Genomic DNA, 25,003 nt, shown 5'->3' with positions numbered 1-25,003 from the left:
GCGCCGCATACTGACAAACTCGTCGATTGCTTCGCGCCCAGATCTACCGCCCTCCGCATAACCACGAAGAAAGATACCGAGACCACACTACACGCCCCAACGTATCGATGAAACATGTATAGACAAGGATTCGCCCTTCGTTCCCTGGCAGTCTACCTGCTGCTGCTGCTGCTCCTCTTGGCAAGCTCTACAGCTGCAGACGAGGATGATAAATGGGTAGTTGGTGTCGTCAATGGCAAGAAATGGAAGGTCAGAGATGACCGGCAGCCATCTCTCTATACTGCCGATTACGGCGACTGCCTAGGCGAGAGCGCCATCAACGTTACCAGATTTGATGCCGCTTACTACAAGGACAACATGACCATCATCTTCCACTTGGAAGGTGAGACTGGGCTCCGCAGAGAGGACATAATGATGAACATTGGTGTTTACGCGTATGGAGAGAGTCGCTTTGATCTTACCTTCGACCCTTGCAACGCCAACATCAACAGCGCCTGTCCCGTTAGAGCCGGCGTTCATATCGAGGCGGCAGGTATCACACCGATTAACCAGAACGACACCGCTGGAATCCCAGAAATTGCACTCAGCATCCCCGACTTTGAAGGCCAGGCCATCCTTCGGCTGTTCTCCAACTCGACGCAGAATGAGATTGGCTGTTTCGCTGCGCAGATCACCAACGGCTACACGTTCCAGCAGAAGAGCGCTGCAAGCTCAACGCTAGGAGTCTTCACTCTTCTAGCCATCCTCTCTTCGTTCGCCACGGCTGCCTATGGATCCGATATCGCCGATATGCGCAAGCATTACGCACATTCACCGTCGGTTTCAGTCGTCTTTGCTGTTTGGCATCACATCTTCTATACCGGCGCGCTCTCGATGAATTGGCCGAGTGTCCTCGTGGGCTTCTGGAGCAACTATGCCTGGGCTGGAGGTATGATATACACTGAGCCAATGCAGAACATGATCAATGGCTTCATCGGCTCGAACAAAGGGAACACATCGCAAGTCGGTGCTGCGGGTACGGGCGAGAACAATCCTAATCTTGGGGGCGGCGTCGACATCCATCAGATATACAAACGAGGTGTGCTTCCTCGGGGTCTAAATCTTCAAGCTGCTTTATCGAAGCGCCAGTCCGTCGAAGCGAGCAGCGGGTTCCAGTACTACGGACTGCCAGTCAAACCTGGGCTTCCACTTCCAGGCAACTATTCGGGATTCGCTGGTACTCTTGCGACGGAACGTATCCCAGCGAGCAACGCATTCATGACTGGACTGCTCTGGTTCTTGATCTCGATTGCATGCATTGTTGTCTCCATACTCTGCCTGAAAGTTGTCGAAGGCCTGAGTAGAATTCGCATGGTCAAGAAGGAGCGCCTGGCATTCTTCAGAGGTCACTACCTTGCCTTCACCATGCTATCTGTTCTGCGCGCCGTCTTCATCGGGTTCTACATGTTGACATTCCTCGCCATGTTTCAGTTCTCGTACCTAGCCCTCTCTGCTCCTGTTGCAGTGGCCTGTATCGTCTTCGTTGCGGTGGTGTTCGGTATCGGCAGCATCGCCGCCTACGCTTGCTTCTCCAGACTCCGCATCGGGAAATATGTCTCTGAACCCGACCGCTTGAACATAGCAAGGCGAAGAGTGTGCAAGATCGTCCCATGGATCAGCATTTCCAGGAACAGCAGTATCCCGCGCTCTGAAGACGAGGTATATATTGTTACGATTCCTTGGTGGACGATACACGCCATGGCGGATACCATATCAATCCATGCTGATGAGCAATACACTACAAGATTCGGGTGGCTCGCCTGGCGCTATAGGAGAAGCCGCTGGTGGTTCTTTGTTGTCTGGCTATTCTACGAGTTCATTCGAGCAGGCTTCCTCGCCGGCGCATCAACTCAGCCCTTGATCCAGGTATTTGGACTCCTTGTGGTTGAAATTGTCGCATTCGCCAGTTTCGTTATTCTTCGGCCTTTCGAAGGACAGCGCCTCAACGTGATGGCTATGTATCTTCTTGGTTTCAGCAAGGTTGCTACTACAGCGCTTTCGGCAGGCTTTGATACACGGTTCGGCGTCGCCCGCATCTTGACAACGGTGATTGGCATCGTTATTATCGTCATACAGGGTTTTCTGACGATTGCTGTGATGATTTTCATCTTAATCGGAGTTGTCTCGAGCTACATGTCCATCGTGCGCAACCGAGAGGAGACCAATTTGTCGTGTTTGACCCCTACGCGTGAGAAGTATTTCGCGCACATGGACTTTGCAGTACAGGATATCCCTCGACCACGTGCGGTGTCGGTCCATTCCGCGCCGGAAGTACCCAAGACGCCATACTTCAAAGTCAAGCAGGTAAAGCGAATGGCCAAGCTCGAAGATGAAGATGACGAGTTCATGCGAGAGATCAACGCTCGTTCCGCCTCTGAGCACTTGCTGCCACAGCAAAATTGTCGCTACAATGCAGCTCGACCAAACCAAGGCAACAGGACGAGAAGTCTTCATTCGCAAGTGTCCTACTTGAGTCTACCCAGAGCTGCCCGGCAGCATCGTCCAAGCTGGAGCAGGCAAGATTATAGCGGTCCGATGGGTCTAGGACGTCAGCGAGCTGTGAGCGACGTTCAGACTCCAACTCGTGAGGAAAGTAACGAGACCATCGATAGACGAGAGAGTCCTCTCGGTACCTACCAAATTCAACCAGACACTCCGAGTCTTTCTTCATCGGCGTAAGATGAGCAAACCATGCAGAGCAGCCATACGACCAACATCAGCAGCAGAGAATCGCAAACCGAGTACATCTTCAGATAACAAACAGCTTTCGATCAACTTAACTCAGTATGATACGACGGGAATGGAGGACCGGATAGATTCTTCCCTTTCCACATCGACACAGCATCAGCACTGAACATGAACATCCGTGAATCTTTGACAGCAACACGCGAGCCACATCTTCTCTTCCATCTTCTTCAGCGACAGAGCGTCAGCAGTGTCTTGCGTCGGGCTGGGCGACGAGACAAAGATCCTGGCGTATGATTTAGAGAGGTTGGATATGGTATGTTTACGATGCGTATGAATAACGAACAACGAATGACGAGACAAATCCGGATGGCGGGGAGCTAGACAAAGGCGAATGTGCCAAGTAACGATGATAAGGATATAATGATGAAAGATTACGTCGCTCATAGCAGGTTTGGTGCGGTCGGTGCATGCGTGCGTGATGTGGTGGTTGACTCCACCTATGCGCAGAACTCCGGATGCCAGTGCGAAAAATCGGAGAAGAAAAGTTGGAACCAGGCGCGGTGTGAGGCGTAACTGTAGGCAATAGTGCTTGCTTCACGTTACTAAAGATAGTGGGAGATAGCTCGTGTATTCAGACTACAGGTGTAGGTTATGAAGAGAATAATCCTTACCTCGCTCTGTAGAGCGAGGCGCGCCTTATAAGCAGGTTTAGCGCGTACTCTGTTCCTTCGAGGGACGTGTGTCTCGAGCCCTCGTTACACGCGGGCCGCCGTTGACGTTGCGCGAGCATGCGACGGCGTCACCAGCCACACCACACCACAGCGGGATCCATAGATGGCGGATAGCATCACCAGCGCTAGACGGCTCACGGCATTGCAAACAATAAATCCTGAAACGCTCATGGGGAATCATGATAATGTCGCGTCAAGCCGCTGGCAATCTCCTCCCGCTCTTCGCATCCCAGCCTAGCAAATCTTGTCGCAGAAGCTCTGGTTGGGGGGACTGGATACCCGCCTGCCGCTGTTTAATCTCCACGACAGGGACGAACAGCCAGTACACAGATTGCACGCAAGATTACGCGCCTGGGCATCGGACTTGAGAAGGCAAGATGGCATTCTGTATTGTTCCCGATGCCAGGTTAGCCGTGCTATTTCCAGCATACCGTGCAAGACGTTGTGCGGGAGCCAAGAATCATGATCGAGAATCATGGTCCAGACTGCCAGTGCCAGGTCATTTGGGAGGGGGCTATGACAAGGTTGCGCTCCGTGGCCCACCCTTGTCAAGAGTTGCAGGTGGTGAGACATTGCGTTGAGGAAAAAAAATCATCGTGTGCCGTTGCCCTGTTTACAGAGATTGCTTCATGTCACGACCCATGTTGGCGAAATCTGGAGCTGTGGCGTCACCTCTTCAGCGGGTGGAGGTGGAGACTGGAGTAAAATCGGACACAGGGCGCCACAGAACTACGTCACGGTTGCTGCTGACCACGGGTTCGTGCAACTCGCAACGGCTCCGTAGGCCGGATAAGAGCATGTAGGGGATTTTGGACGATCAAATATGGGTGCGGATGCGTACATGATGGCTACAGGTGAGGGGAAGGGGGGGCGCAGTAACGCGTGGTTGGCACGATAACATTGTTACGACGCACAACGTTGAGTTAGCCCTGCCGCATCAATCTGAATCATTCATCTAGGCGGCTTATCGAGGTCGGTCTACCTTCTTTGAGCGCGGCGGCATCGCGATGGTAGGAGGCGGCTGCGTGTTTTGCATGGCCCAGCCACGGCATTCTTCGATCGCTACCGCTTCAGGGACCAACGGTGACGTCGCTGCTTCCTTAAGGTTGTGGCGCCCGCCCCACACGAGACCGTACCGACCAGGGATAACCCTGTTTTGCGCGACTGCTTTGAGCGCGCCGAATGTACATCTTTGCCGTTTTGGGTGCACTTTGTGAGCAAACCTGACTTTTTGCACACTGACGTTGTCGACGCTTGGCTGTTTGCGGATCCCATACCAGAGTCACCTGCAGGATGAGTTTGAACGGAAATTTCGTCTGCACAGGGCGCCTGTGTTCGAAGATGAGGTGAGGGAAGGCACGGACACGGTGTGACGTAGCTTTTGTGCAAGGGCAGTCGCTGTTTGCCCACAGTGGTAGCCGCGACTGCTTATAAGTGAGAGGGTCTTTGTTGTTTGTCGACCTTCTCTACTCACATACATACCAACCATCTAACAATCAACTCTACCTTCAACCTCGAAGTACCTTCTCCCACCCACCCGTACCAATCACATCGCCAAAACACACACAAGAACAACACCGCAACAATGGGTGCCGTAGTATCTTGCATCAAATCGATTGTACGTATATTCCCTTCGCTTTTGCTTCCTTGCCATGTAAACGAGTTGCTAACACGATCCTAACAGTTCCGCACCATCGGAAACTGCATCATGGCCATTGTCAACGCCATCGCTGCTGGTCTTAAGGCGATCATCAACGCCATCGTCTCCCTCTTCGGCATCATCATCAGCTGCCTGACCTGCGGCCGTGGCGGCGGCGGCAGGAGAAGGACCACGCACACTAGTAGAGTCTAGTGTGGACCCGTTTCTCACCTGTCGTTGTACTGATGAACACGCGTGTTTGTCAGGATGGCGCATGAGGAGATTCGGGTATTACTGAATGGAACACGGACTGCTGTTACAACGGACGATCGGACGAGAATGTCACTGCCAAGGTCGTACGACGATATCGCGATTGCATTATCGACACCGGGCTTCTCCAGCGAGAGTGACGGACCGAGCGAAGATTGTTTGTTGAAGAGTTGTGTGGATGTTTTATACCTTATACCCCGAGTACGAGAAGGATGTGGATGTGGTAATGACGGGACTGCATGGAGTTTGAGCGACTATCCCACCCAGCGAAACCTTTTTTCCTTTTGTCTTTTGACGTAACGTCTGCGAGAGATGGATGTGCTAGGGACGTGGAGGAAATCATTCTTGATCGATCACGACCTGTCGCATAGATACCCCCAGCTTTCAATGGATGCATTATAATACCCGACTTGTTTACCTTTACCTTTGTGAATACTGTTGTTCATGTCGGCCGTAGGACTTTGTATCCTTTACGATTTCACGACATTCATACGCAAATCTTTGTTCGCGCACTAACCGATGTTGTCTGACTATGGTACTACTCTCCAGCGCGTGAGCCCCCATTTCCTTTCCGCGGATGCTTTTAGAGTTGCATTGCAGGACTTGACGATGCACATGATGGAAACGATAGCGTCTGCGCCATGAGATGGTAGCGCATGCGCTTGTATCACGCCGTCCACGGGAGCCTGGTCCACTACAGAAACTCTATACGTCTGCGCCACATTCCCTAACATCCTACAATGATTCCTGCGCGACGATACCTCCTATTGTCGCATCTCGCGGAACAGATGGATATCATCTCTAGGACGTTGGTTGCTATCTTGTCAATAGATATTGAGAGATGTGGCGATGAAGCATGTTGTGCTGTATCTCACGTAGACTCACGCGAGTAGAAGTGGCACAAACTAGTGAGTGGACGGTCGCGAGGTAGTATGAAGAGAGTAAACAGACAAACAGGTGGAGATGTAGTCACCATTCTGAGCACTGGGTCCAAGTAGCGAAGATGGCCTTGTATCTTATATATTACAATGCCAGCGATTGGCAGGACAAAGATGAAGGAAAATGGCCTCGGAAAATTGACACGCGTAGACAAATCAAGGTTCACAGCAATCTCGATAACCTAGTATACACGTCTATCTACGCCTCTACGGGCGGTAAAATCTTCGCCTTCCTCATCCTCTCCCAGGAAATGAAATACCCTTCCGCCGTATCAATCTCCTCGATGAATCCCACCTCGCGACTCCTCCTCAAATCATACTGCCTATCAAAATCAAACTGTACAAGCATAAAGTGCACAAACGCCCAATTCTGCTCATCGACAACAGCTTCCTTGAGCCCATGCTTCTTCGCAAGCAGCTTCCACGCCTCGATATGATCCCTGACAAACTTCTCCATCGGAACAGTAGTCGCAGCGGTGGTATCATGAGGCGCAGCAGGAGGACCTTGGGCTTCGAGACCAAAGTGCTCAGCTAGCTTTGGCCATATCTGCGCCCAGGTAACAGGTGCTGCGCCATTAGCAACGTTGAATACCTGGCCGTTACCGCCGCACTCTTTGGCGTGTGTCGCAGCGTAGATTTCCATCTTGGCAAGCACGTCTTGGAACGTATCAGAGTGCGTAGAATGGTATCCGCGCGCGTTGCCTGGGAAGGTTACGACGGCGTGTTTGCCGTGTACGGCTCTGTAGATGGAGAGGTACAGACCGATGCCTTGGGATAGGTTCATTGCGTTGGACGTGGGTGTAAAGCCTATGATGCCATCGGGTCGGATTTCGGTAAATGTCCAGGGTTTTCCGCGCGACTTTTCAGTCAGGAGGTCGTATTGGGTGTAGTAGAAGATTTTGCTGGCGTAGGGTTCGGGGATGCGAGGTGAGGATTCGCGGAGGGGGACGTGAATGTTGACTTTGTCGGGAAATTCCAGGCCGTAGCTTTGTGGAAGATTGTGTTAGTGTGATGCTGGGGAAGATGGGCATGGAGTATGAAGCTCGGGTTCTCTTACCCTTTTCCTCCGGTCTGTAAAACGAATGATTCGAGTTTGGTTGAAACTTGTTCTACTGCTTCAATGGCAACTCTCAGGAGGTCTGTGTTGACTTTCTTCAGGCTTTCAAAGTCCCCAGTCTGGATATATGCTACCAAGTGGAATTAGCTTGTGACGTTGTCTGCTTCCATGGGAAGATTCTACCGGTGAAGAAAACATGCGAGATGCTTTCTACATCTTCGACCCTTTCCCTTAATAACCTCACAACCTCAGGGACTGATTTAGTCAGGTCGATTCCGCTCACAAGATTCAGTCGCGAGTCGGCTGGAAGTTGTGCTTGATCTAGAGTGAGGGGTCTGTTTGAAAGACCAGTGATTCGAGAAAAGGTAGTCGGGGTAGGATAAGCTGTGATTTGGTTGAGCAGCGCCCAGCCAGATATCCCAGAGGCTCCAAAGATCAGCGCGTGAGACATGATATCATTGGAAAAGCAGACAAGATTTCGATGATGTGTAAACTTGCTGCAACTATTAGCCGTATATGTATGTTACTTGTTCTGCGTGCAGCGATGGCTAGGTGATATGGAATCGACTTCTGATAGCATCTCGGTTAACCATGACGTTTACCGATTAGGTGGATTTGTCAGTTGCTAGCTTCTCGGGTTTGATTTGTAACACGGACATGCACATCGTACATCAGAGCATCTCCAACTCGAGGCCTTTTTGCTGCCACAACCGGGATTCGCTCATGCTGAGGATAGCCGGAAGTCGACATGGTGCCGGAGGTTAGGACTGGTTAGTGATTAGGCCGGTATGTAGAACCCGAAGTAACCGGCGCTAAGCAAACCTCCACCACGACCATCATGAGTCCAGCGAAAGGAATCCCTGAATCCCGGACTGGAAAAGAGCGTCTAGTCTCCGTTGGACAATGAGCATGCAGCCGGAATCGCAACCGCAACCGCATGCGCGATCTACCGCTCCTACCAGGTGCCGGGCCGCAAAAGCCTGTCGAGTATGTCACGAGAAGCGCGTCAAGTGTGACGCCAGTGAGCGCGGGACGCCTTGTACACGTTGCGAGCAAAGACAATTGCCTGGATGCACGCTGATGCAATCGAGAAGAGGCATCTATACCCGCAAGCCGCGGCGTAAGCCCCAAGGATCGACCGCTGGAGGCTGTACAGACGTTTCCGGAAGTACTGGCCTCGCTGTGAGTGCTTCGACTGCAGCCGCGAGTAGTTCTCCTACCGTTGTACATGATGCCGGTACTGGTGCTGGTACCGCGAGTACCGCTGAGTCTGCTGAGCGCTCACCGCCCGAGGACGAGGGCGTTTCGAGTACTACAAGTACAGGCTGTGCGTCTTCCTACCGTGAGATAAGCTGGGCAGCCACATTTGACCATCTTCTCGAACGCTACCATAACAACGGAGATGTTCTAAACAAGCATTCCATAACCTACATCGGAGAAGCGTTTCCCCTAGGCATCGTCCTGGAAAACCTCAGAGAAGGCGGCGCTCATCGCCACCAACTGCACCACCCGGGCCCTCCCTGCGGCGACCAAGATGCCGTTGCTGCTGCTGCTGCTGAGAGCCCCAAGCTCACGCATCCACCTGGCATGCGCCCAGAAGAACTCGCTTTCCTCGAAGCAAAACAGGCATTCACTGCGCCTCCAGATGAGACTGTAGACGCACTCATCGGCGTCTTCTTCGAGCGCGTCTTCCCGCTCTACCCCATTGTCAACCCTTCTGAGCTCGTCCTACAGCACAAAACCCGGCGCATACCTTGGATCCTCCTCCACGCCCTCTGCTTCATGTCAGCGACGTATTGCCCCCTAGCCATGATCCACCGCGCGGGCTTCAGCACCCGCACCCGCGCACGAAGCGCCTTCTACGACAAAGCCAAGGCCCTCTTCGACATGAGCTACGAGGGCAACAAGATTATCGCCGTCCAAGTATGCATCATGATGAGTTTCTGGGGCGGGGGTCCAGGCCACTACTGGAATTTTTATACCTGGATCTGCACGGGCGTTACGATTGCCGAGACGATTGGGTTCCATAGGAGCATGGCTGGGGCGAACATCGCGAGCCAGGACCGCAGTCTGATTAAGCGGCTTTGGTGGATCTTGGTCATCCGGGATGCCATGTGCGCGTCGATAGTCGGCCGTCCGTTTCGCATCCATCTGGAGCAGTGCGATGTGGATGCGCTGACGCGGGACGACTTTGTCTACGATGATGATGCCGACTCGTCACTTCTTCTTGTCGAGTGCATGCGTAGTCCTCTTGCGCAGCAATCGGGCGCCTACCAGATCCACGCAGCTAAGCTGGCTCTTCTTCTCCGCCACATCATCGCCGTGAGATTCAATCCGAAGCGCAAACAGGATGCAGGTACTCCTGCGGTTGCTTCCCTGCAGGAAATGATGACTGCGTGGCGTAGGGAGCTCCCGGGGGAGTTCACCTGGGAGGATCACATTAATACCCATTCCAACGTCTTCGCGTCAACGTTGCGTATCTTGTATAATCACAACGTCATCTTGGCTTATGTGCATAGTTCCATTGGCTCCGCCACTGTACCCGAGCACGGAATCTCTGGTGCTGAAGCTTCTCCGTTCTCGCAGCAAGCAACAGCAACAACAGCAGTACTTCAAGACATGCTCAGCGACGCAGCTCAGCAAATCGCCTCCGTGTCTTGTAACGTGGTCATGACAGATGACGGCCAGCTCCCGCCGCATGAGCTCTTCCATGGTCTCTTTGTCGCCTCCGTCGTGTTTTACATGATGCAGACGAATGGTACTACTACTACTACTGGCCAGAAGGCGCTTGTGGCGCGCGCGGGCGTGTCTGGACTGATGAATTGTAAAATGGCGCTGCATGCTGCGAGGGATACTTGGGATGCGAGTCCGTGGATCACGCAGTTGTTTGACAAGGTGCTTTGCTTGGGATTGCCTGCTGCTGCTTCGGCGGCGGATAGTAGAGCGGCGGGTGGTGGTGGTGGTAGTGAGGAACGAGGTGATGTTGATGGTGAAAACGACGGTGTGGGTGCTATGGAAGGTGGTGGTGGTGATGGTATTATGGGCTTCAATGACCTGAGTGCTTCTTTTGATCTGGATGGTTTGGGTATGATGGCTGGGTATTATGGAGCGACTTGGCCTAATCATCCTTTTCTTGGGCAGTTTGTTTGATCAACATAGTTTTTTTCGGCCGCAGTTGCGCGCGCGTTGTTCGTGGCAAATTTTCTGCCTCTTTAGCGACGATGGGATTGGGGATTAGGAGATGTAAAGTGCTAGGTTACAGGTTCTATGGAGGTCAGTCAGTCATCTGCATTCCCATTTTTGCATTGTTTGTTAATGTGTAATGGGTATCTCAATTCATCAAATATACCAAGTTCTTAACGAAAAGAAAAAAAAATATCAAATTCTAAATCTCCCTAAAACTCCCTTGGACAGGTTTCCTCTGCACTTGATCCCCCTGCGTCGCCAACGGCGAAAACGCACGATACGGTTGCTGTTGCTGTTGCTGTCCTCCTGCGCCAGCGACGCTTCCGCCCACGGGCGTATAACTCCTCTGTCCGGGGTACGCGGGCGCCGCATTCGTGAAACTAGCGTGATCTGTCGATTGGCTTGCTGGGTAGCCTGGCTGAAGGGCTGCTGGTGCTTGGGGAGGGGCGTAGGTATCATTTTCGTGTGAGTGGTATGAGGGGGATGGGTTGGATGTGTAAGGGTCGGAGTTGTTGTAGGTGTTGTTGTTGTAAGGGTTTGCAGGGGCGGGTGGTGAGGGAGATTGGTAGCGCTGGTCGACGTGTTCGTCGTAGTAGTCTCTCTGGTCGTAGGTTTGCGGGACCTGTTGGCCGTATGCGCCTGGGCCTTGTTGGTTGTATTGACTCAGTTGGTCTCGCGAGTTGTAGGCTTGTGCTGCGCCTGGCGAGCGACGGCCGTATGGTTGCTGCTGTGGTTGACCGTAACCATCACCAGCAGCGTATGCTGGCGATCCTCTTCTGTATTCGTCCTGTTGTGCATACGGTCGACCATATCCTCCCTGGTTGTTCAGCGGCGCTCCTTCGCTGACGAAGGACTCGTTCTGGTAGCCACCTTGAGGGTAACCGTAGTTATCTACTGGCGATACTGGGGACCTGCCTGGGCCAGGAGATGGTCGTGTCGCTGGTACTGCTGCTGCTGCCACCATCCCCCCTCCCATGGATCCGCTCGTCACGCTGCCGTTACGGTCCAGCCTATCCAGCTCCATATCGCCTTGTTTCTGCGGCACAGGCTGTTCCTCTACTTGGACGTGCACGTCGCGTCCGTCCTTCCACGTCGGCATAGCAGGTAGGGCGTCTTCATTGACAACAGCGCGCGTGGAATCAAACGTGGCAAATTGGGGTCTTTCGGGCTGGGCGGCGGCGTGCGGAGTGAATGTCGGCATGGCATTGGAGCGGTATTGCTGGTTGATTGGGCGGGTGTCGATGGGCAGAGCGGGCGGCGCAGCGGCGTGTGCTTGAGCATACGGGTTCTGGGCATAGGGATTCGGCTGAGGAGGCGCACCATAGGGCGTGGGGTACTGGGCTGCTGGGTCGCTCTTGACGCGCTTGTGTCCTCTTCCGCCACTGCCACTGCAGCAGCAGGTGCAGCATCGAAAGCAGCAGCACGCCAACTCGGCGCCGCAGCATATGCATCGCGCTATGCACGTAATTACAGATAGGAGGATGAGGCTTCCGACGATGATTGCGACAATGACAGGCCATCTGTTTGAATGTGAGCACGGGATTAGTCCGCTTGTCGGATTTCAGAGGGCTGATGCAACGCACTTGCAATAGGCCTTGGCCATACAATTGTCCCATGAGCTGAGTGTGATCCTCGCCTCGTCCAGGGGATTCTGGCGCGCAAACAGCGAATGCGCGAACAGCGACGGCATCGCGTGGTAATGTCTTCGATTCGATTCCTTCCGGCCAGCGGGTTTAAGGGGAGTCGCGAGTGCAAAGGCCGGGTATGGGGTAGAACGGCTATAGATGGGGATATAACGATCGTCGGTTCACAACGTGCTTCATGTCGTTGTGAAATCCCACTGCATCAGGAAGGGGACGAGGTGAACAGCAGATGGCCTGTACATGTGTTTGTGCATTGGTCGACTCGGCTCCTTGAATGACGACGGGTAACCAAGGCGAAACGTCCGTGAAGCTTGGAAGGGGCGGGAGAAGGCCAAGCACCCTTGTCTACGCGGTTGGGTGGCTGAGTTAGCCGCTAATCCTCGTTTCGCATCGTTTTCGCTCTTATTCCCCGCAATAAAGCGTAACCGTTACGACGTATCTGTAGCGTATCGAGGATCCGAGTAAGAAGGTTGATGGAGCGTGGTCATGGCGCGCAATAGTCCTTCTATTGTTGGTGATCTGGCGGGTGGTGAAGCTGACAGCGGGGAATAGGTACGCGTGGCACGCCATGAGCACAAAACCGCTGACCATCGATGGATTCGACAATATTCTGTATATAGTGCGGGGAATATGAGCCTATTCTCTCTCAATCACTCGTAGTACACCGTGAACTAGGCGTGCAATGACTACTGTTCGGGAAGAACGGCAGAGATGGCCACCATCCATCCGATATCCGATATGAGCATATGTAGAACAACGCCGTCGACTGAAAGCAAGACTTTCACAACATGTTCCTCATCCTTGACCATGGTACTCACTCATGATCCCCGACTTGAAATAACCATGTGGTTTATCTGGAACTTTATCTCGATAAATTACGACATGTATTACACCAACCTTCGTCCCCACAGCCTGCCCGGCCACAAATGGCATGCTCCTTTCAAGCCTTTGGGCCAATGGGCTGCCATTGACAACCTGTACGGCGAGCGAGCTTGGATAGAAAACGATACCATCCTGGCTGGTGTTACTTCCATCAGTGGCTTTGAGGCGATGCTTTGCTTGGTTTACCTTTGGAGTCTAGTTCGGGGTCGCGGGTCGAGTAAAGCGACGAAGACAGATACTGTCCGCCCAATGACTACGCACACCGCCGTTGTCGGTTTGGTGGTTGCTGTGGCTCATTGGACCAAGATGTGGATGTATAGTAAGTTTGTGCCTTGACGTTGGGTGGCCTTTCTACTGAGCATGAGAACAGTTACCGCGCAGCAAGCTTCCCAACGCTTCTGCGAGCACAGTTCTATCCCTTCTCGTCTGATTTGGATGTTGGTCAAGTAAGCAGTTTAACGTATATACTTGTCTCAAGGTTGACTCGGAATGATAGCTATTCATCTCTTCTCTTCTCTGCGTATGCGACAGGGGCCTTTACGGGAGTGATAACATCGGGCTCCCAGGATCACAAGGAGACACAGCCACATCCAACGCCTCCGGCGGAAAAACAGCGTATCAGATAACCTCGCGGCCGCTTACAGTACTATCAGTGGGAACTTAAGAGCAACCTGTTTATCCATCAATACAATGGTACAAGTCTCCACAAGGCGTCTTGGGTGTGGTTCCGCCTGCGCTGCTACGTCCAACAGAACCAGGGTTCCAAGACCCCGCCCCTCCCCCGCACTAACCGCATCAACACCTCTCCCACGCCAGCTGCCCCTTCCAGCCAGCTCCAGCCCACCTGTCTCGCCCCACCCCTCCCAACCACATTCACCTACGTCACCGATCACGCAGCTGCGTACTACGCACCTCTAGCCGGCTACATAACCCACACCATGTCGTCTCCAGCCCAGCCCTCTCCTCAAGTCCTACAAGCCTACCAGCAAAGACTAGAAACCCTTTACCAAAGTCTCCCGGACCTTGTCACTACCGAGCAGGAAGACAGAACCGGAATCGAAGCACTCGAACAAGACGTCAGTAAACTTGACGTCAAGGAGCAGAACCTACAAGACAGGGCCAACAAGTACTGTCAAGAGTTTCTCTACATCGGCGGTCCTACACCCCACAAACAAGACCCCACATCAACCTAAACCACCATGCCTGACCACCCTGTTGAGCAAGGCGCCGCTGGTAGTACGTTGGCCCTTCCTCTTCCTTTCTCACCCTAGAAACAACGCTGACCAAGTCATCGTCCCACACAGGCCTCACCGATAAGATCGCAAAAGAGTCGTCCGAGTCGACCGCCTCCTCGCACGCGAACCATGCTGATATCCAGACTCACAACTCAAAGGGGCCTGTTGTTCCTGATAGCATGCCCAAGGCTGAGAGCAAGGAGGAGCTTAAGAAGAGGGCTGAGGAATTGAACAAATAGATGTGTCGTTGGAATACAGTGGCAGGGAAGGGGAATGAGGAAATATGCTACATGTCAGTGAAAGTAGAACGAGAAATAATGGATAAATTACGACATGTTATATTCATATGTTTGTTGTGATGCTGATAGTACTCTTGTTTGAGCTGTCGGGTTGAGACGTGTGTCATGCATGTTTGCACTGGTGCGCTTGATGAATCTTGGCCGTTTCTACCCATACCCTTTCTTCCTCCCCGCCCTCTCTTTCTTCTAAAGACCTACGAGGTTAGCATCCGGGGTACAGTACCGAGAGCGATGGTAAAGGGCAAAGTGTTGTTGCTTGGAGGAGACGGGATGGACGGTAAGGCTGAGTGGTAAATACTGGGCTGATCAAGTTGTGGCTACCAGAGCACCTTGGGAGTGCTGCCTAATCAAGCCACAATCTCACCGGTACTGCTGGCTTGCTGGAGTTGCCCCACCATAGACCTGTGGACAACACTTTGCCAACGGCTACACTCCGATTCACTTCATACACAGTCCGTCTGGCTAAGTCGTCTTCAAGTGAGAGTTTACTGTGTCTGTTCGCCTTCCGCTTCATTCCTTCTTGGTTGTTTGCCGCCTCTATCGAGTCTCGGACTGTCGGGCCCATGAGCGGGTCGGAGGAAAAGGACACCCTTTGTGAGCGCTGCAGATGTCTCAGCTTTGACGATCTTGCACTTGGAGGTCAGGAGGTAATAAACCAAGATGGCATTGCGCAACTTCACTTCCCTGACGCCCAGATTGACCCCTTTGGTTCAAAGGCTAAACGTAGGCTGGTCCGCCTTGATTGGAAGCTCGAGGACTCCCTGCCTAATATGCCACGGTTGTCTCATTCCTCTCGGCTGGGATGTGTATTCTGTCAAGCTTTGCTCAGGTCATTGGAGGAAGTACTCGCTAGAAACGCGAGATACTATGACATATACGATGGTAAACTCCATGACATGTACGATGGTAGATTAATATCGATTGCGTATCTCTCGCTCCTCGTCGACAAAGGTATCGAAGGGCTGCTGATAGAAACGACTTTCAATCAGAACTGGGATATTCAATCCCTTTTTCCTATTGAGGCAGACAGTAGTAAGTCATGTTACATAGCTGAATTTTCGTTTGTACAGACTAACCATTCGATCTAAAGATTGTGAGAAGTGGCTAGGAGTTACACCCGCGCGTGTAAATTCGTACCTGGACCCTATCATCATTGGCACAATTCGTCGATACCTCGATCAATGGACGCCAAGATGCCACCCTGAGATATCATCTCCATTCATGCCTACAAGGGTCATAGATATCGGCCATGACGCATCCGTTGTCCCTCGTTTGGTTCATTCCTCCAGTATTCGCCAAAGTGAGAAAACCAAGTATGCTGCACTGAGCTACTGCTGGGGCGACGAGAAAGATGCCGAAACACAATTCAAGACCCAGAAAGCATCTCTTGAAGAGAGGTGCACAAGCCTGCCCAACGAACTTATGACATCGACTACCAAGGATGCCATAGCTATCACAAGAGCAATCGGCCTTCGATACATCTGGATAGACGCTCTTTGCATTGTACAAGATGACAATGATGACTGGTCGCATGAATCCTCCCGAATGAATCTAGTTTATCGCCATGCATTTGTCACTTTCTGCAGCCTCAACTCAAATTCATGTCACGAAGGCTTCCTCAACAGAGTGCCTGCAGTAGAAGTTCCCGTCCAGTCAACCGTGAACAAGGCTACCAGGGGATCTTACTCGATTCGATTACAACCAAGAACGGGTAATCGTGATTGGACGGACTACGATTGGGATTACTTATCTTCTAAGTGGAGTCAAAGATGCTGGACGTATCAGGAACAAGAAATGTCAACTCGACTCCTCCTTTTTGGAAGCTTGAGATTTTATTTTCGTTGTGACAAATATCTATGGACAGAAGGATATGAGGACCCTCTGGACATAAGCACATGGGGAATACTGAGCCAGGTGACGAGATTCAAGGAATCTCACATCACTTCCAGAGAACTATACCAGTGTTGGGACGAATTAACAACGAATTACGGCACCCGCTCAGTGACATTCGATAAAGATCGCCTTCCCGCCATTGCCGGACTTGCTCGCATAGTGGGCGAGGCGCTGCAGGATCAGTATCTTGCCGGACTCTGGAAAGGACATCTATTTGTAGGCTTGGTGTGGAGAAGCATAGATGCTATGTCATCACGTAGCCTTAGGACTCATCTTCAGAACATTCGACAACGAAATTATGTTGCCCCATCCTGGTCTTGGGCAGCATGCCCAGCTGCAGGAGGTTGGATTATTACCGACCTACAACTCGGACGTATGATCAAAGAGGCGACGATAGTGGATGTTGGTGTTGATACTGAATTTAAGGATCCATATGGACGAATTTCTGGGGGATTTTTGCGGATTCTTGGGAAGCTGGCTGCAATGCCGACATATCTAGCAAGCAACAGTAGCTCTTGGGACGACCACTGGTACCACTACACGGAGAGCTCTGACGAAACATCGTGGACTTACACAGACTGGCTCCACAAAGATAAGGAAGCAGGACTAGACCTTCTCGCTGTGATGCTCCTCTACCGCACTGAGCCCGATGATGAAACGGAACCACGGATTTTGCGAGCTTTGTTACTCCATCCTGCAGATGGGATGAAGCAGTATTATCGAGTGGGAACAATAGCATCTTATTGCCGAGGTTCGGACAAAGAGATGGTGAATTGGTTCGAGGACAGCCAGGAAGATACAATCTGCATCATTTGAGATGGAGTCACCCCATGAAAAGGGTAGATACACTGTAGCAGCGTAGAGGGAAGTACGCATTCACAACGGAAAACATGCTCTACACATATGTGGATACTTCTGAGAGTACCTCGGCAGTCACTGAGGACATTGAGGGCGGTATTAATCAGCTCGTCAGGAAGTTCGGGAGAGCGAGCGAACTAAGCTGAGCATTGGACGATTCATAGCCATGAGTGCGTCAACAGTGAACCACGAACGAGGTGATTTGACACGAGACAGAAGTAGCTTATCGAGGTTGCATTATAATGAGGTGTGAGTTCGAGGGAGGTGGGATCGATTCGATGTTGTCGAAATGGCTGCTGTATACGAGTAAGATAGGTTGCTGAAGCTTTTGTGGTCAGCTACTTATCTGTAGGCTACCGTAGTACTAATGAATAGATTGAATGGAGGAGTTATTTTGGATGACCATTATCAGGAATAGCGCTACCTTATGCCAATATTTATACCACTCCACCCCTAGCGTCATCATTCTTATAAATCTTTGAGCAGAAACCCCCCGCTCTGCTGGTTCTGGAAAACCCTTTCAGGATCGTATTTTTCTGCGACCTCCTTGAGCTTCTGAACATTGGCAACACCATACGATGCAATCGGGTTCTGGTCGCGCGATGCGTCATTGGTGAAGATGAAAGGTATGTCAAGGCCACGCTCTTCACTGAGCTGCTTCATGGTATTAGTGACTGCAATGGGCACGGCGCGCACTGCGGCATTGTCGGCGGCAGCAGTCCAGTCAACTAGCGTTGTCCACCCTAATATCTTATTAGATCATAAGAGAGAGGCTATATTGATGTAGCTTACATTGGTGCGTCTTCTCAGGAATGCCCATGGGATTTCCGCCGGCAGCATTGCTAGCTGCAGTTAAGCCTGCGGTGATAGGTTGCAGCACAAATGTCATGTTTGCGCCTGTCTCAGCATGTACGGCGGTCGCCTTTTCTTTCCAAATGGCGTAGACGTCTTTGTACAGTTGAGCATCCACGTCGGAGCTAATACCCCGGTAATCGTGACTGAGGATCGGTCAGCAGGATGGACGCACGTCTTAATATCTGAGAAGCTCACCGCATAGGTTCCGAGGAAGAGGTAGATGCTAATATCTGGGAAAGGATGTTCACAGTGCCAGTCGTAGGAGGAACAGCAACGGCGAGAGGGGCGGGCAGGTTGTCAAAGGCCGCGAAGACGTTTGGAGGCGCTTCAGGCTCCGCGTATAGAAAGCCTAATGTGATAGAATCGAGGCCAATAATCATTGCTACGGTGGCTTTGGAGTCGGACGATGCAGTTTCCTGCCACTTGGCAAAGGCGTCGATGCAAGCCACAGCATTATCGGAGCTGTAGACAGACACCGTATACCATATTTTATGTACAGGAACGGTGTACATGTCGAATTTGGTAACAATGCCTGATTCTCAGTGAGCAAAATAATCCTACACGAACAGCCAGAGACTTACCGAAGTTGGGACCTCCGCCTTTGAGAGCCCAGAACAGATCGCTGTTGGAATCGGCATTGGCATTCACAACAGATCCGTCAGCCAGGACGACCTCGAAGTCCTTTACATTGTCTGCTGCAAGGCCATATTTTCCAGAAAAATGGAAGAAGCCACCTCCAAGTATCAGTCCGCCTACGCCGACTTGAGGAATACGTCCTCCAATCACACTTAGTTCATACGAGTCCAAGGCCTCGTAAACCTTTCCCCACTTTTGGCCAGGTCCTATACTAGCGACTTTCTTGTCGTCACTGACACTGATCGCGTTCAATTTCTGGAGATCGATCAGAATGCCGTCTTCACCGATCGACGACCATCCGGGGTTCGGTGAGTGTCCTCCGCTGCGCGTAGCGAACTTGAGCTTGAAAAATTTGATAATCATCATAGCCACAGAAACATCTTTCTTGCTCTCGGCCAAAACAACGCAGCTTGGCGACTTCCAGCATGTTTGTGACCTGTGACCTAAGGTAAGTACCCAAAAAGCCCAGAGGCAGAAGTCCAAGCATGATGGAGACTAACCAATTATCGTCCGTCAAGGTGGCGTTGACAGGCTTTGAGTTTACTTTGGTCTCTCCTAGGATCAGCTTCAGTACTGCGCAAGCTGCACTGGTCAGCATCGAGCCATCCTCAGATTTTCCAGTCAGGAATTCATCGATGGCAGGGTAGTCACTGAAGACATTTAGAACGGCGTTAGCCTGCCCATCAGGAAGGTCGAGAGAGCGAAACAAGCTAGGAATCGGGCTGGGCATGGGATGATTCATAGCGACTAATGCGTCGGTTGTCAACTGGGAACGAGGTGAGTCGACACGAGGCAGAAATGATGCGGAAGTAGCTGCTATCACGCTGGCGCCAATGAAGTATCCAATGCAGTGAAGTGTAACCATGATATTGACTGCGCCGTAATCGTAGTGACCGCGCCGTGCTAGAAGCCTTGGGCCTGTTCCGGGAGTCTGGTTTGTAATATATGTGGCACCATCTGCCGTAAGCACAGCTGTCGCATTCGTGGCTTATGCGGCAATCCCGTCTGACATCTGGAATGTGGGATAGAGTCATGGTGAAGGGTGGTGACCCTGCGTTCTCCAGGCTGTCATAGCGCCACTATTGCGGCATCCTTGTATCTGATGCTAGGCTACATGTGGATAGATAATTTGGTTTCCGTGATTGTGCCGGAGGAGGCTACGAATGCGGCAGCTTAAGGCCCACCGCCAAGCACGGCAAAGCCAGTCGCAGCAATGCATGCTGCAACTCCATGATGTCCGAGGCTACGCATTCTTCCATTCTTCCATATCAGTTGCATCGTGCACCTCAACACTGTCGGTACGGGCATGTACTCCAAAAGTGATGCAGCAAGCAAGCTGTCGGCTTCGGCCCACAGTATAAACATGACACCCTCTGCAGTATGTTCACTCTGCCCACACTATCTCACGTCATTCTCTTGTCAGCATGTCTTCTGAAAAATCCAAAGTGGCCCCCAAAGAATCCCTGGCCTATCAATACGGCGGTAATCACAGCACGGGATGGTTGGGTTATGTCCCTGCGCGGTGGCTTCCGTACATTCAGCTCGCCCGCCTGAGCCCACCAGTTGGACTCTTTCTCATCTACATCCCCCACTCGTTCGGCCTGCTATATGCGGCGATTCGACAGCGGGCCGAGCCCTTTGAAGTGGCTTACGCCTCCCTTCTACTCTTTGGTGCAAGCTTCTTCGTATCCAACGCTATCCACATCTGGAATGACTTGATCGACGCGCCTCTGGATGCAAAGGTTGAGCGCACGCGCAATCGACCCATTCCCCGTGGTGCCGTCTCACCGAGTGCAGCGCTGATATTCAGTGCGTCCCAGGCTGTGTGCGCCGCCCTGTTCTTACCCCTGCTAAAAGGAGACGTGGCCAAGAACACCATTCTCAGTGCGCCTGGTTTCCTCGCCTGGCTTTACTACCCGTATGCAAAGCGACACACGTACTGGACTCAGACCGTCCTTGGAATCTGTCTTTCGTGGGGTATTGTGGTCGGCGCAGTTGCACTTGACGTCGAACCGTACTCTTTCCAGACCGGCCAAGTCGACATGCCACTACTTTTGCTATTCGTAGCGAGTACACTGTGGACGATGCTTTACGACAGCGTGTATGGTTTCCAGGACCTGGAAGACGACGTTGCTGCTGGTATCTACAGCATGGCAGTGTTGTTTCAGTACAATATCAAGCTCGTGTTCTGGCTCATCGTCGCCATGATTGCAGCAGCCTTAGGGAACATGGGGTACTATGCTGGGATGGGCGCCCTTTACTACATAATTAGTGTGGGAGGAACGACAGCTTTTCTCAGTCTTATGGTCGCTTATGTCGATCTCCGTAGTTCTCAAAGCTGTTGGTGGTGGTTCTCCACAGGCTTTTGGTATGCTGGTGGCTCTATCGCGGGTGGCTTACTCTCCGAGTACGTGACCATGATCGCTCGTGCTCCTGGCTTCGAGTGAATTTTAGCCGTTGCTAGCTTACCGACAACATGGCGAATGAAACACATCACCCAAGGTCTGGAAGATGCTGATTTCGAGAGCCATGCAAGCGGAGACTGATACGAAAGATGACGGCATATAGTGTCAATTCGACAATTCTGCTTGATCACGTGTAGAGTCCGCTAACGAAAATAACATTCTTGCAAGATATTGTGCCCTCCAATTTATTGAAGGTCTGCATGTGCGCCGCAGATGGGCTGATTCTTCAGTCTGGCCAATCACTTTCGTTAGCGCGCTCTGCGGGTGGTCCCATCCGTTTATGCCAGCCTGCCCGTGCTGACCCCATGCGCTTACCGGGTAATCTAGACCGACAAGGGCGGCCACTGTGCTCCTTCCGAACAAAGAAAACTTGGTGCAACATTGCTGTAATCTCGGAACGTTCTGTTGGTAAATCTAGTCCCCGTTCGTGCTAATGACCGAAGCGTCGGTGACCGCGCCTTGCACGGGGGTGTAGGCCCGAGGCCACGCGCGCTCTGAGGTCTGGAGATTATCGGGAACCCCGTCCTGTCAGTTATGGACGTATAGTCTCACTCTTTCGACAGACTATCAACTCAATTGCACCTGTAGTGAGTTATCGGCATGATACCGCCACCCACCGTTGTCAACAACCAAAATCGGCATTATGGAGTTGTGGCTGGAATCACCGTGCTTGGTTTTGTATCCATCGCGTTAACTCTGTTAAGACTGCGGTGCCGGTATGTTTCGCGCACGATCGGATACGACGACTATGCGATCATTCCAGCTTTGGTGAGTTGCACACGCCCAAGTCTCATGATCTATGCTCACAACACCAGCTCCTGTACTCAGGATGGACAGCCATGGCCCTTTATGTAAACATCAACGCCGGCGTTGGCAAGCCTTTATGGGAGATAACGTTGGGAGAGTTTGTGGTATGGTTCAAGGTGCGTGTGGCTTCTTCACTTCCTATGGCCCCGCGCAGCTGATTCATACTAGGGAATTGTCGGCTCCACTTTGCTCTATCCGATCATGTCAGCCAGTATTCGTACATCAATTCTCATGTTTTACCTCCGAATATTTGGCCAAGCGGTGACATCAGTCCGTTACACAGTTTTGGCTTTGCTAGTCTTACAGGGAGTCTATGTCATCGTGTACATGATCCTTCCGGCTTTCATCGCGAAGCCGTTCAACAAAATCTGGCAGCCGCTAGAGCGAGGCAAATACATGAACGACTGGTATTACTATTACACGCAAGTGGCACTGTTCAGCACAAGCATGGCTTTCGATATAATTCTCCTCGTTCTCCCGATACATCCAGTCACTCAACTTCAAATGACTGTGAAAAAACGTATCGGAGTGATTGCAATCTTCATATGCGGTGCAGCGTACGCTCCCTTCCTGAAATTCGATTTCCAAGCTAAAATTCCACTAGCGCAAGTGTCACAGCAGCATATAAGCTCGCCATATTTGTCACTCAAATGGAGAGATACACCAAGATCGATCCCAGATGTGAGCTCTTATCAGCTAGTATTCATGAGACCCAAAGTAACAAAATGCCAGGGCTACAATACGAAATGAGCACTCTTGTTCCGCCACAATTTGACGAGTACGGCAAAACGTTTTGGATACCATCCCAGGTCGAGCCCAGTGTTGCTCTTATTGGAGCAGCACTTCCTGCACTATACCCTATGGTACAGGGTGCTATGCATAGAGTCATGGCGACCATTTCGTCCATTTCATCTACGGCCAGCTCGGGTTCCAGAACACGAAGTCATCCGGAGAGCCAGGACTGTCAGCCGAGGAGGCAGACGCCTGAGAAATCATTGCTTCAATCGAATGACGGGTCGTACATTGAGCTGGATGACATAGCACCTTCCCGGCCGGGAAGGCTCCAGAGTTCTGAATAGGAATTGGATCTATATTAATAGGCGTTTTACTTCGAAGCTATGATAGAGAAAGCTTGAAGCCTCCACTAACTAGGTCGTGAAAGTTATATGAAGGATCATACTTTTCCCGCACTTGACGCATGTATCCGACGTTATTAGACCCATATTGGTCAAGGACGGCCTGATCCCAGCTCGCGTCGTTCATGAAGATGTAACGAATGTACGAGTTACTCGCCCTAGTCACTTTCTCGATCTTCTGGAGCAGAGCACGTGTTGCATTGTGAGCAGTGGCATCGTCTTCTTCTCTCCACCAACCTATGTCAAGCACCATCCAGGTTTGATTCACTTTGTCATGGCCCAAAACATTACCGCCTCGGTCGCGGCTTGCTTGCACGAGGCTTGATGAGATTGGTTGAAATCCAAGGACAAGTGTGCCACCGGTCAACGCTTTGAGTTGGGCGACTTCAGGTGCCGTCGATATGATTGAGTCAATCTTCTCGTAGATTTCAGCGGATGGAGTGAAGCTGGTAGCGTGCCAGTCCCATCTGATATTCGTTAGTCGAAGAAATGAGTGATTGAAGCGGCAGAAACCTACCGTGGAAGGTTAGGCACAACTTGGCCGCTGATCATGTCGTTGAGGGTCTGCAGTTTTGTTGCATCTGATACTGTGGGAATATCATAGAAGGAGTCAAAAGCGGCTGGCGACTCCTCAGGTTTGAGGTAAACCATATTCAGCATCGCACCTAGGCTCTCATTGGTACCGAAAGGTTGAAGCATTAGGTTCGCATATGGATCCTTCTTCGGCTGGGCCTGATACATAGCTAACGCCTTGTATAGCGCCGGAATCTGCTCATGGCCATACATCTTCACTCCTCCCCAGACTTTGTAGATGGGGTAAGTGCGCATAGTGAAGCTCGTGACGAGACCTGTATGGCTGTCAGACTATGGTGACTTGATTTGATGTGGTTTCTAGTTACCGAAATTGTTACCCCCACCTTTCAAAGCCTTGTAAAGATCTTTGTGATGTGTGGCGTTTGCGTCTACTGCAGAGCCATTTGCGAGGACCACCTACAAGAGTAAGATATTGTTCCGTAAAGAGAGACGCGTCAACTTACCTCAAAGTTGACCACATTGTCACAAGCCATGCCATAGAGATCTGACAAATATGAAAGTCCGCTTCCAAGTATCAAGCCGCCAACGCCAACGTCTAAGACCCGGCCGCCAACGACTGTCACTTGGAATTGGTCTAAGTAACTGTACACGTCTCCCCATTTCAAACCAGTCCCAATTTTTACCGTCTGATCTTTTGCGTTATACTCTTTGGTGCTTAGTAACGAGGTGTCGATTAGAACGCCGTCATCTGTGTTTGCGGCAAATGGCGATGGTGAGTGGCCTCCCGATCGTATGGCAAACTTCACGCGCCACGAACTCAGATACGAGATGGCTTTCTGTACGTCAGCCGTTGAAGGCGGCTGCACAATGCACAACGGAGTTCCCCATGCAGTAGCTGACCTAGATTAGGTTATCATCAGCATGTTTCCACGTTTGTCTTTCGACTATCTGTTCATACCAGTTCTCAGTACTTAGATTGTGGAATGTCGAATCTGAACTCAGTACTGTCGACCTAGGCAACAAAGATTTGAGGTCTCCACAAGCATCCTGCCTGGTGCGTAAAGATGCGGTAAACACAAGCCGAGGCCATGCAAGAAGAAGAACGAGGATATTGCACAACATCATCTAATTTGATCGGTATTTCCTGTCGAGAGAAGAGACGCAAGTCCCACACTTACTATCATATATGGTCTGTTTCTACATGGTTTAACA

General features: G+C 51.5%; 12 protein-coding genes across 12 annotated transcripts; 8 read left to right on the top strand and 4 right to left on the bottom strand.

The window, feature by feature from the left end:
* Window positions 1-114: 114 nt before the first annotated feature.
* Window positions 115-2,718, top strand: CC77DRAFT_926326 (TRP-domain-containing protein; the record flags this gene model as incomplete). The annotated part of the gene is made up of 1 exon (XM_018533916.1): window positions 115-2,718. One exon carries the CDS (start codon window positions 115-117, stop codon window positions 2,716-2,718), a length of 2,604 nt encoding a protein of 867 aa, XP_018390343.1.
* A 2,325-nt stretch (window positions 2,719-5,043) lies between these two features.
* Window positions 5,044-5,310, top strand: CC77DRAFT_1056748 (hypothetical protein; the record flags this gene model as incomplete). Its single annotated transcript, XM_018527933.1, has 2 exons — window positions 5,044-5,076; window positions 5,143-5,310. 2 exons carry the CDS (start codon window positions 5,044-5,046, stop codon window positions 5,308-5,310), a joined length of 201 nt encoding a protein of 66 aa, XP_018390342.1.
* A 1,168-nt stretch (window positions 5,311-6,478) lies between these two features.
* CC77DRAFT_1015959 (hypothetical protein) lies at window positions 6,479-8,121 on the bottom strand. The gene is made up of 3 exons (XM_018524132.1): window positions 7,546-8,121; window positions 7,363-7,492; window positions 6,479-7,291 (listed from the first exon to the last, which is right to left on the bottom strand). The coding sequence occupies exons 1-3, from the start codon at window positions 7,811-7,813 to the stop codon at window positions 6,505-6,507; spliced, it is 1,185 nt and encodes a 394-aa protein (XP_018390341.1). The 5' UTR covers window positions 7,814-8,121; the 3' UTR covers window positions 6,479-6,504.
* Window positions 8,022-10,642, top strand: CC77DRAFT_1015958 (hypothetical protein). The gene has a single exon (XM_018524131.1). The coding sequence runs from the start codon at window positions 8,266-8,268 to the stop codon at window positions 10,510-10,512; it is 2,247 nt and encodes a 748-aa protein (XP_018390340.1). The 5' UTR covers window positions 8,022-8,265; the 3' UTR covers window positions 10,513-10,642.
* A 105-nt stretch (window positions 10,643-10,747) lies between these two features.
* Window positions 10,748-12,238, bottom strand: CC77DRAFT_1004610 (hypothetical protein; the record flags this gene model as incomplete). Its single annotated transcript, XM_018523278.1, has 2 exons — window positions 10,748-12,068; window positions 12,132-12,238. 2 exons carry the CDS (start codon window positions 12,236-12,238, stop codon window positions 10,748-10,750), a joined length of 1,428 nt encoding a protein of 475 aa, XP_018390339.1.
* A 684-nt stretch (window positions 12,239-12,922) lies between these two features.
* CC77DRAFT_1015955 (hypothetical protein) lies at window positions 12,923-13,936 on the top strand. The gene is made up of 3 exons (XM_018524130.1): window positions 12,923-13,392; window positions 13,444-13,519; window positions 13,570-13,936. Exons 1-3 carry the CDS (start codon window positions 12,930-12,932, stop codon window positions 13,697-13,699), a joined length of 669 nt encoding a protein of 222 aa, XP_018390338.1. The 5' UTR covers window positions 12,923-12,929; the 3' UTR covers window positions 13,700-13,936.
* Window positions 13,937-14,218: 282 nt separating this feature from the next.
* On the top strand, window positions 14,219-14,549 carry CC77DRAFT_1015953 (hypothetical protein; the record flags this gene model as incomplete). Its single annotated transcript, XM_018524129.1, has 2 exons — window positions 14,219-14,309; window positions 14,378-14,549. The coding sequence occupies exons 1-2, from the start codon at window positions 14,273-14,275 to the stop codon at window positions 14,545-14,547; spliced, it is 207 nt and encodes a 68-aa protein (XP_018390337.1). The 5' UTR covers window positions 14,219-14,272.
* Window positions 14,550-14,958: 409 nt separating this feature from the next.
* Window positions 14,959-17,647, top strand: CC77DRAFT_289750 (HET-domain-containing protein). The gene is made up of 3 exons (XM_018531080.1): window positions 14,959-15,254; window positions 15,324-15,639; window positions 15,698-17,647. The coding sequence occupies exons 1-3, from the start codon at window positions 15,171-15,173 to the stop codon at window positions 17,314-17,316; spliced, it is 2,019 nt and encodes a 672-aa protein (XP_018390336.1). The 5' UTR covers window positions 14,959-15,170; the 3' UTR covers window positions 17,317-17,647.
* Window positions 17,648-17,826: 179 nt separating this feature from the next.
* CC77DRAFT_1027657 (FAD-binding domain-containing protein) lies at window positions 17,827-19,447 on the bottom strand (the record flags this gene model as incomplete). Its single annotated transcript, XM_018526384.1, has 5 exons — window positions 17,827-18,101; window positions 18,151-18,356; window positions 18,409-18,745; window positions 18,795-19,285; window positions 19,350-19,447. The coding sequence occupies 5 exons, from the start codon at window positions 19,445-19,447 to the stop codon at window positions 17,827-17,829; spliced, it is 1,407 nt and encodes a 468-aa protein (XP_018390335.1).
* A 762-nt stretch (window positions 19,448-20,209) lies between these two features.
* On the top strand, window positions 20,210-21,482 carry CC77DRAFT_1015951 (UbiA prenyltransferase; the record flags this gene model as incomplete). Its single annotated transcript, XM_018524128.1, has 2 exons — window positions 20,210-20,227; window positions 20,295-21,482. 2 exons carry the CDS (start codon window positions 20,213-20,215, stop codon window positions 21,294-21,296), a joined length of 1,017 nt encoding a protein of 338 aa, XP_018390334.1. The 3' UTR covers window positions 21,297-21,482.
* Window positions 21,483-21,685: 203 nt separating this feature from the next.
* On the top strand, window positions 21,686-23,368 carry CC77DRAFT_1090544 (hypothetical protein). Its single transcript, XM_018529523.1, has 5 exons — window positions 21,686-22,082; window positions 22,130-22,237; window positions 22,290-22,678; window positions 22,726-22,802; window positions 22,854-23,368. The coding sequence occupies exons 1-5, from the start codon at window positions 21,915-21,917 to the stop codon at window positions 23,198-23,200; spliced, it is 1,089 nt and encodes a 362-aa protein (XP_018390333.1). The 5' UTR covers window positions 21,686-21,914; the 3' UTR covers window positions 23,201-23,368.
* Window positions 23,238-24,982, bottom strand: CC77DRAFT_1037236 (putative FAD-binding oxidoreductase; the record flags this gene model as incomplete). The annotated part of the gene is made up of 5 exons (XM_018527055.1): window positions 24,750-24,982; window positions 24,295-24,691; window positions 24,157-24,247; window positions 23,775-24,105; window positions 23,238-23,724 (listed from the first exon to the last, which is right to left on the bottom strand). The coding sequence occupies exons 1-5, from the start codon at window positions 24,914-24,916 to the stop codon at window positions 23,238-23,240; spliced, it is 1,473 nt and encodes a 490-aa protein (XP_018390332.1). The 5' UTR covers window positions 24,917-24,982.
* Window positions 24,983-25,003: the final 21 nt, after the last annotated feature.

The sequence above is a fragment of the Alternaria alternata genome (assembly GCF_001642055.1).
Source record: "Alternaria alternata strain SRC1lrK2f unplaced genomic scaffold CC77scaffold_2, whole genome shotgun sequence".
Lineage (NCBI taxonomy): Eukaryota > Fungi > Ascomycota > Dothideomycetes > Pleosporales > Pleosporaceae > Alternaria > Alternaria alternata.
Note: the sequence above shows the minus strand (reverse complement) of the source record. Positions and strands in the feature narration are given on the sequence as shown.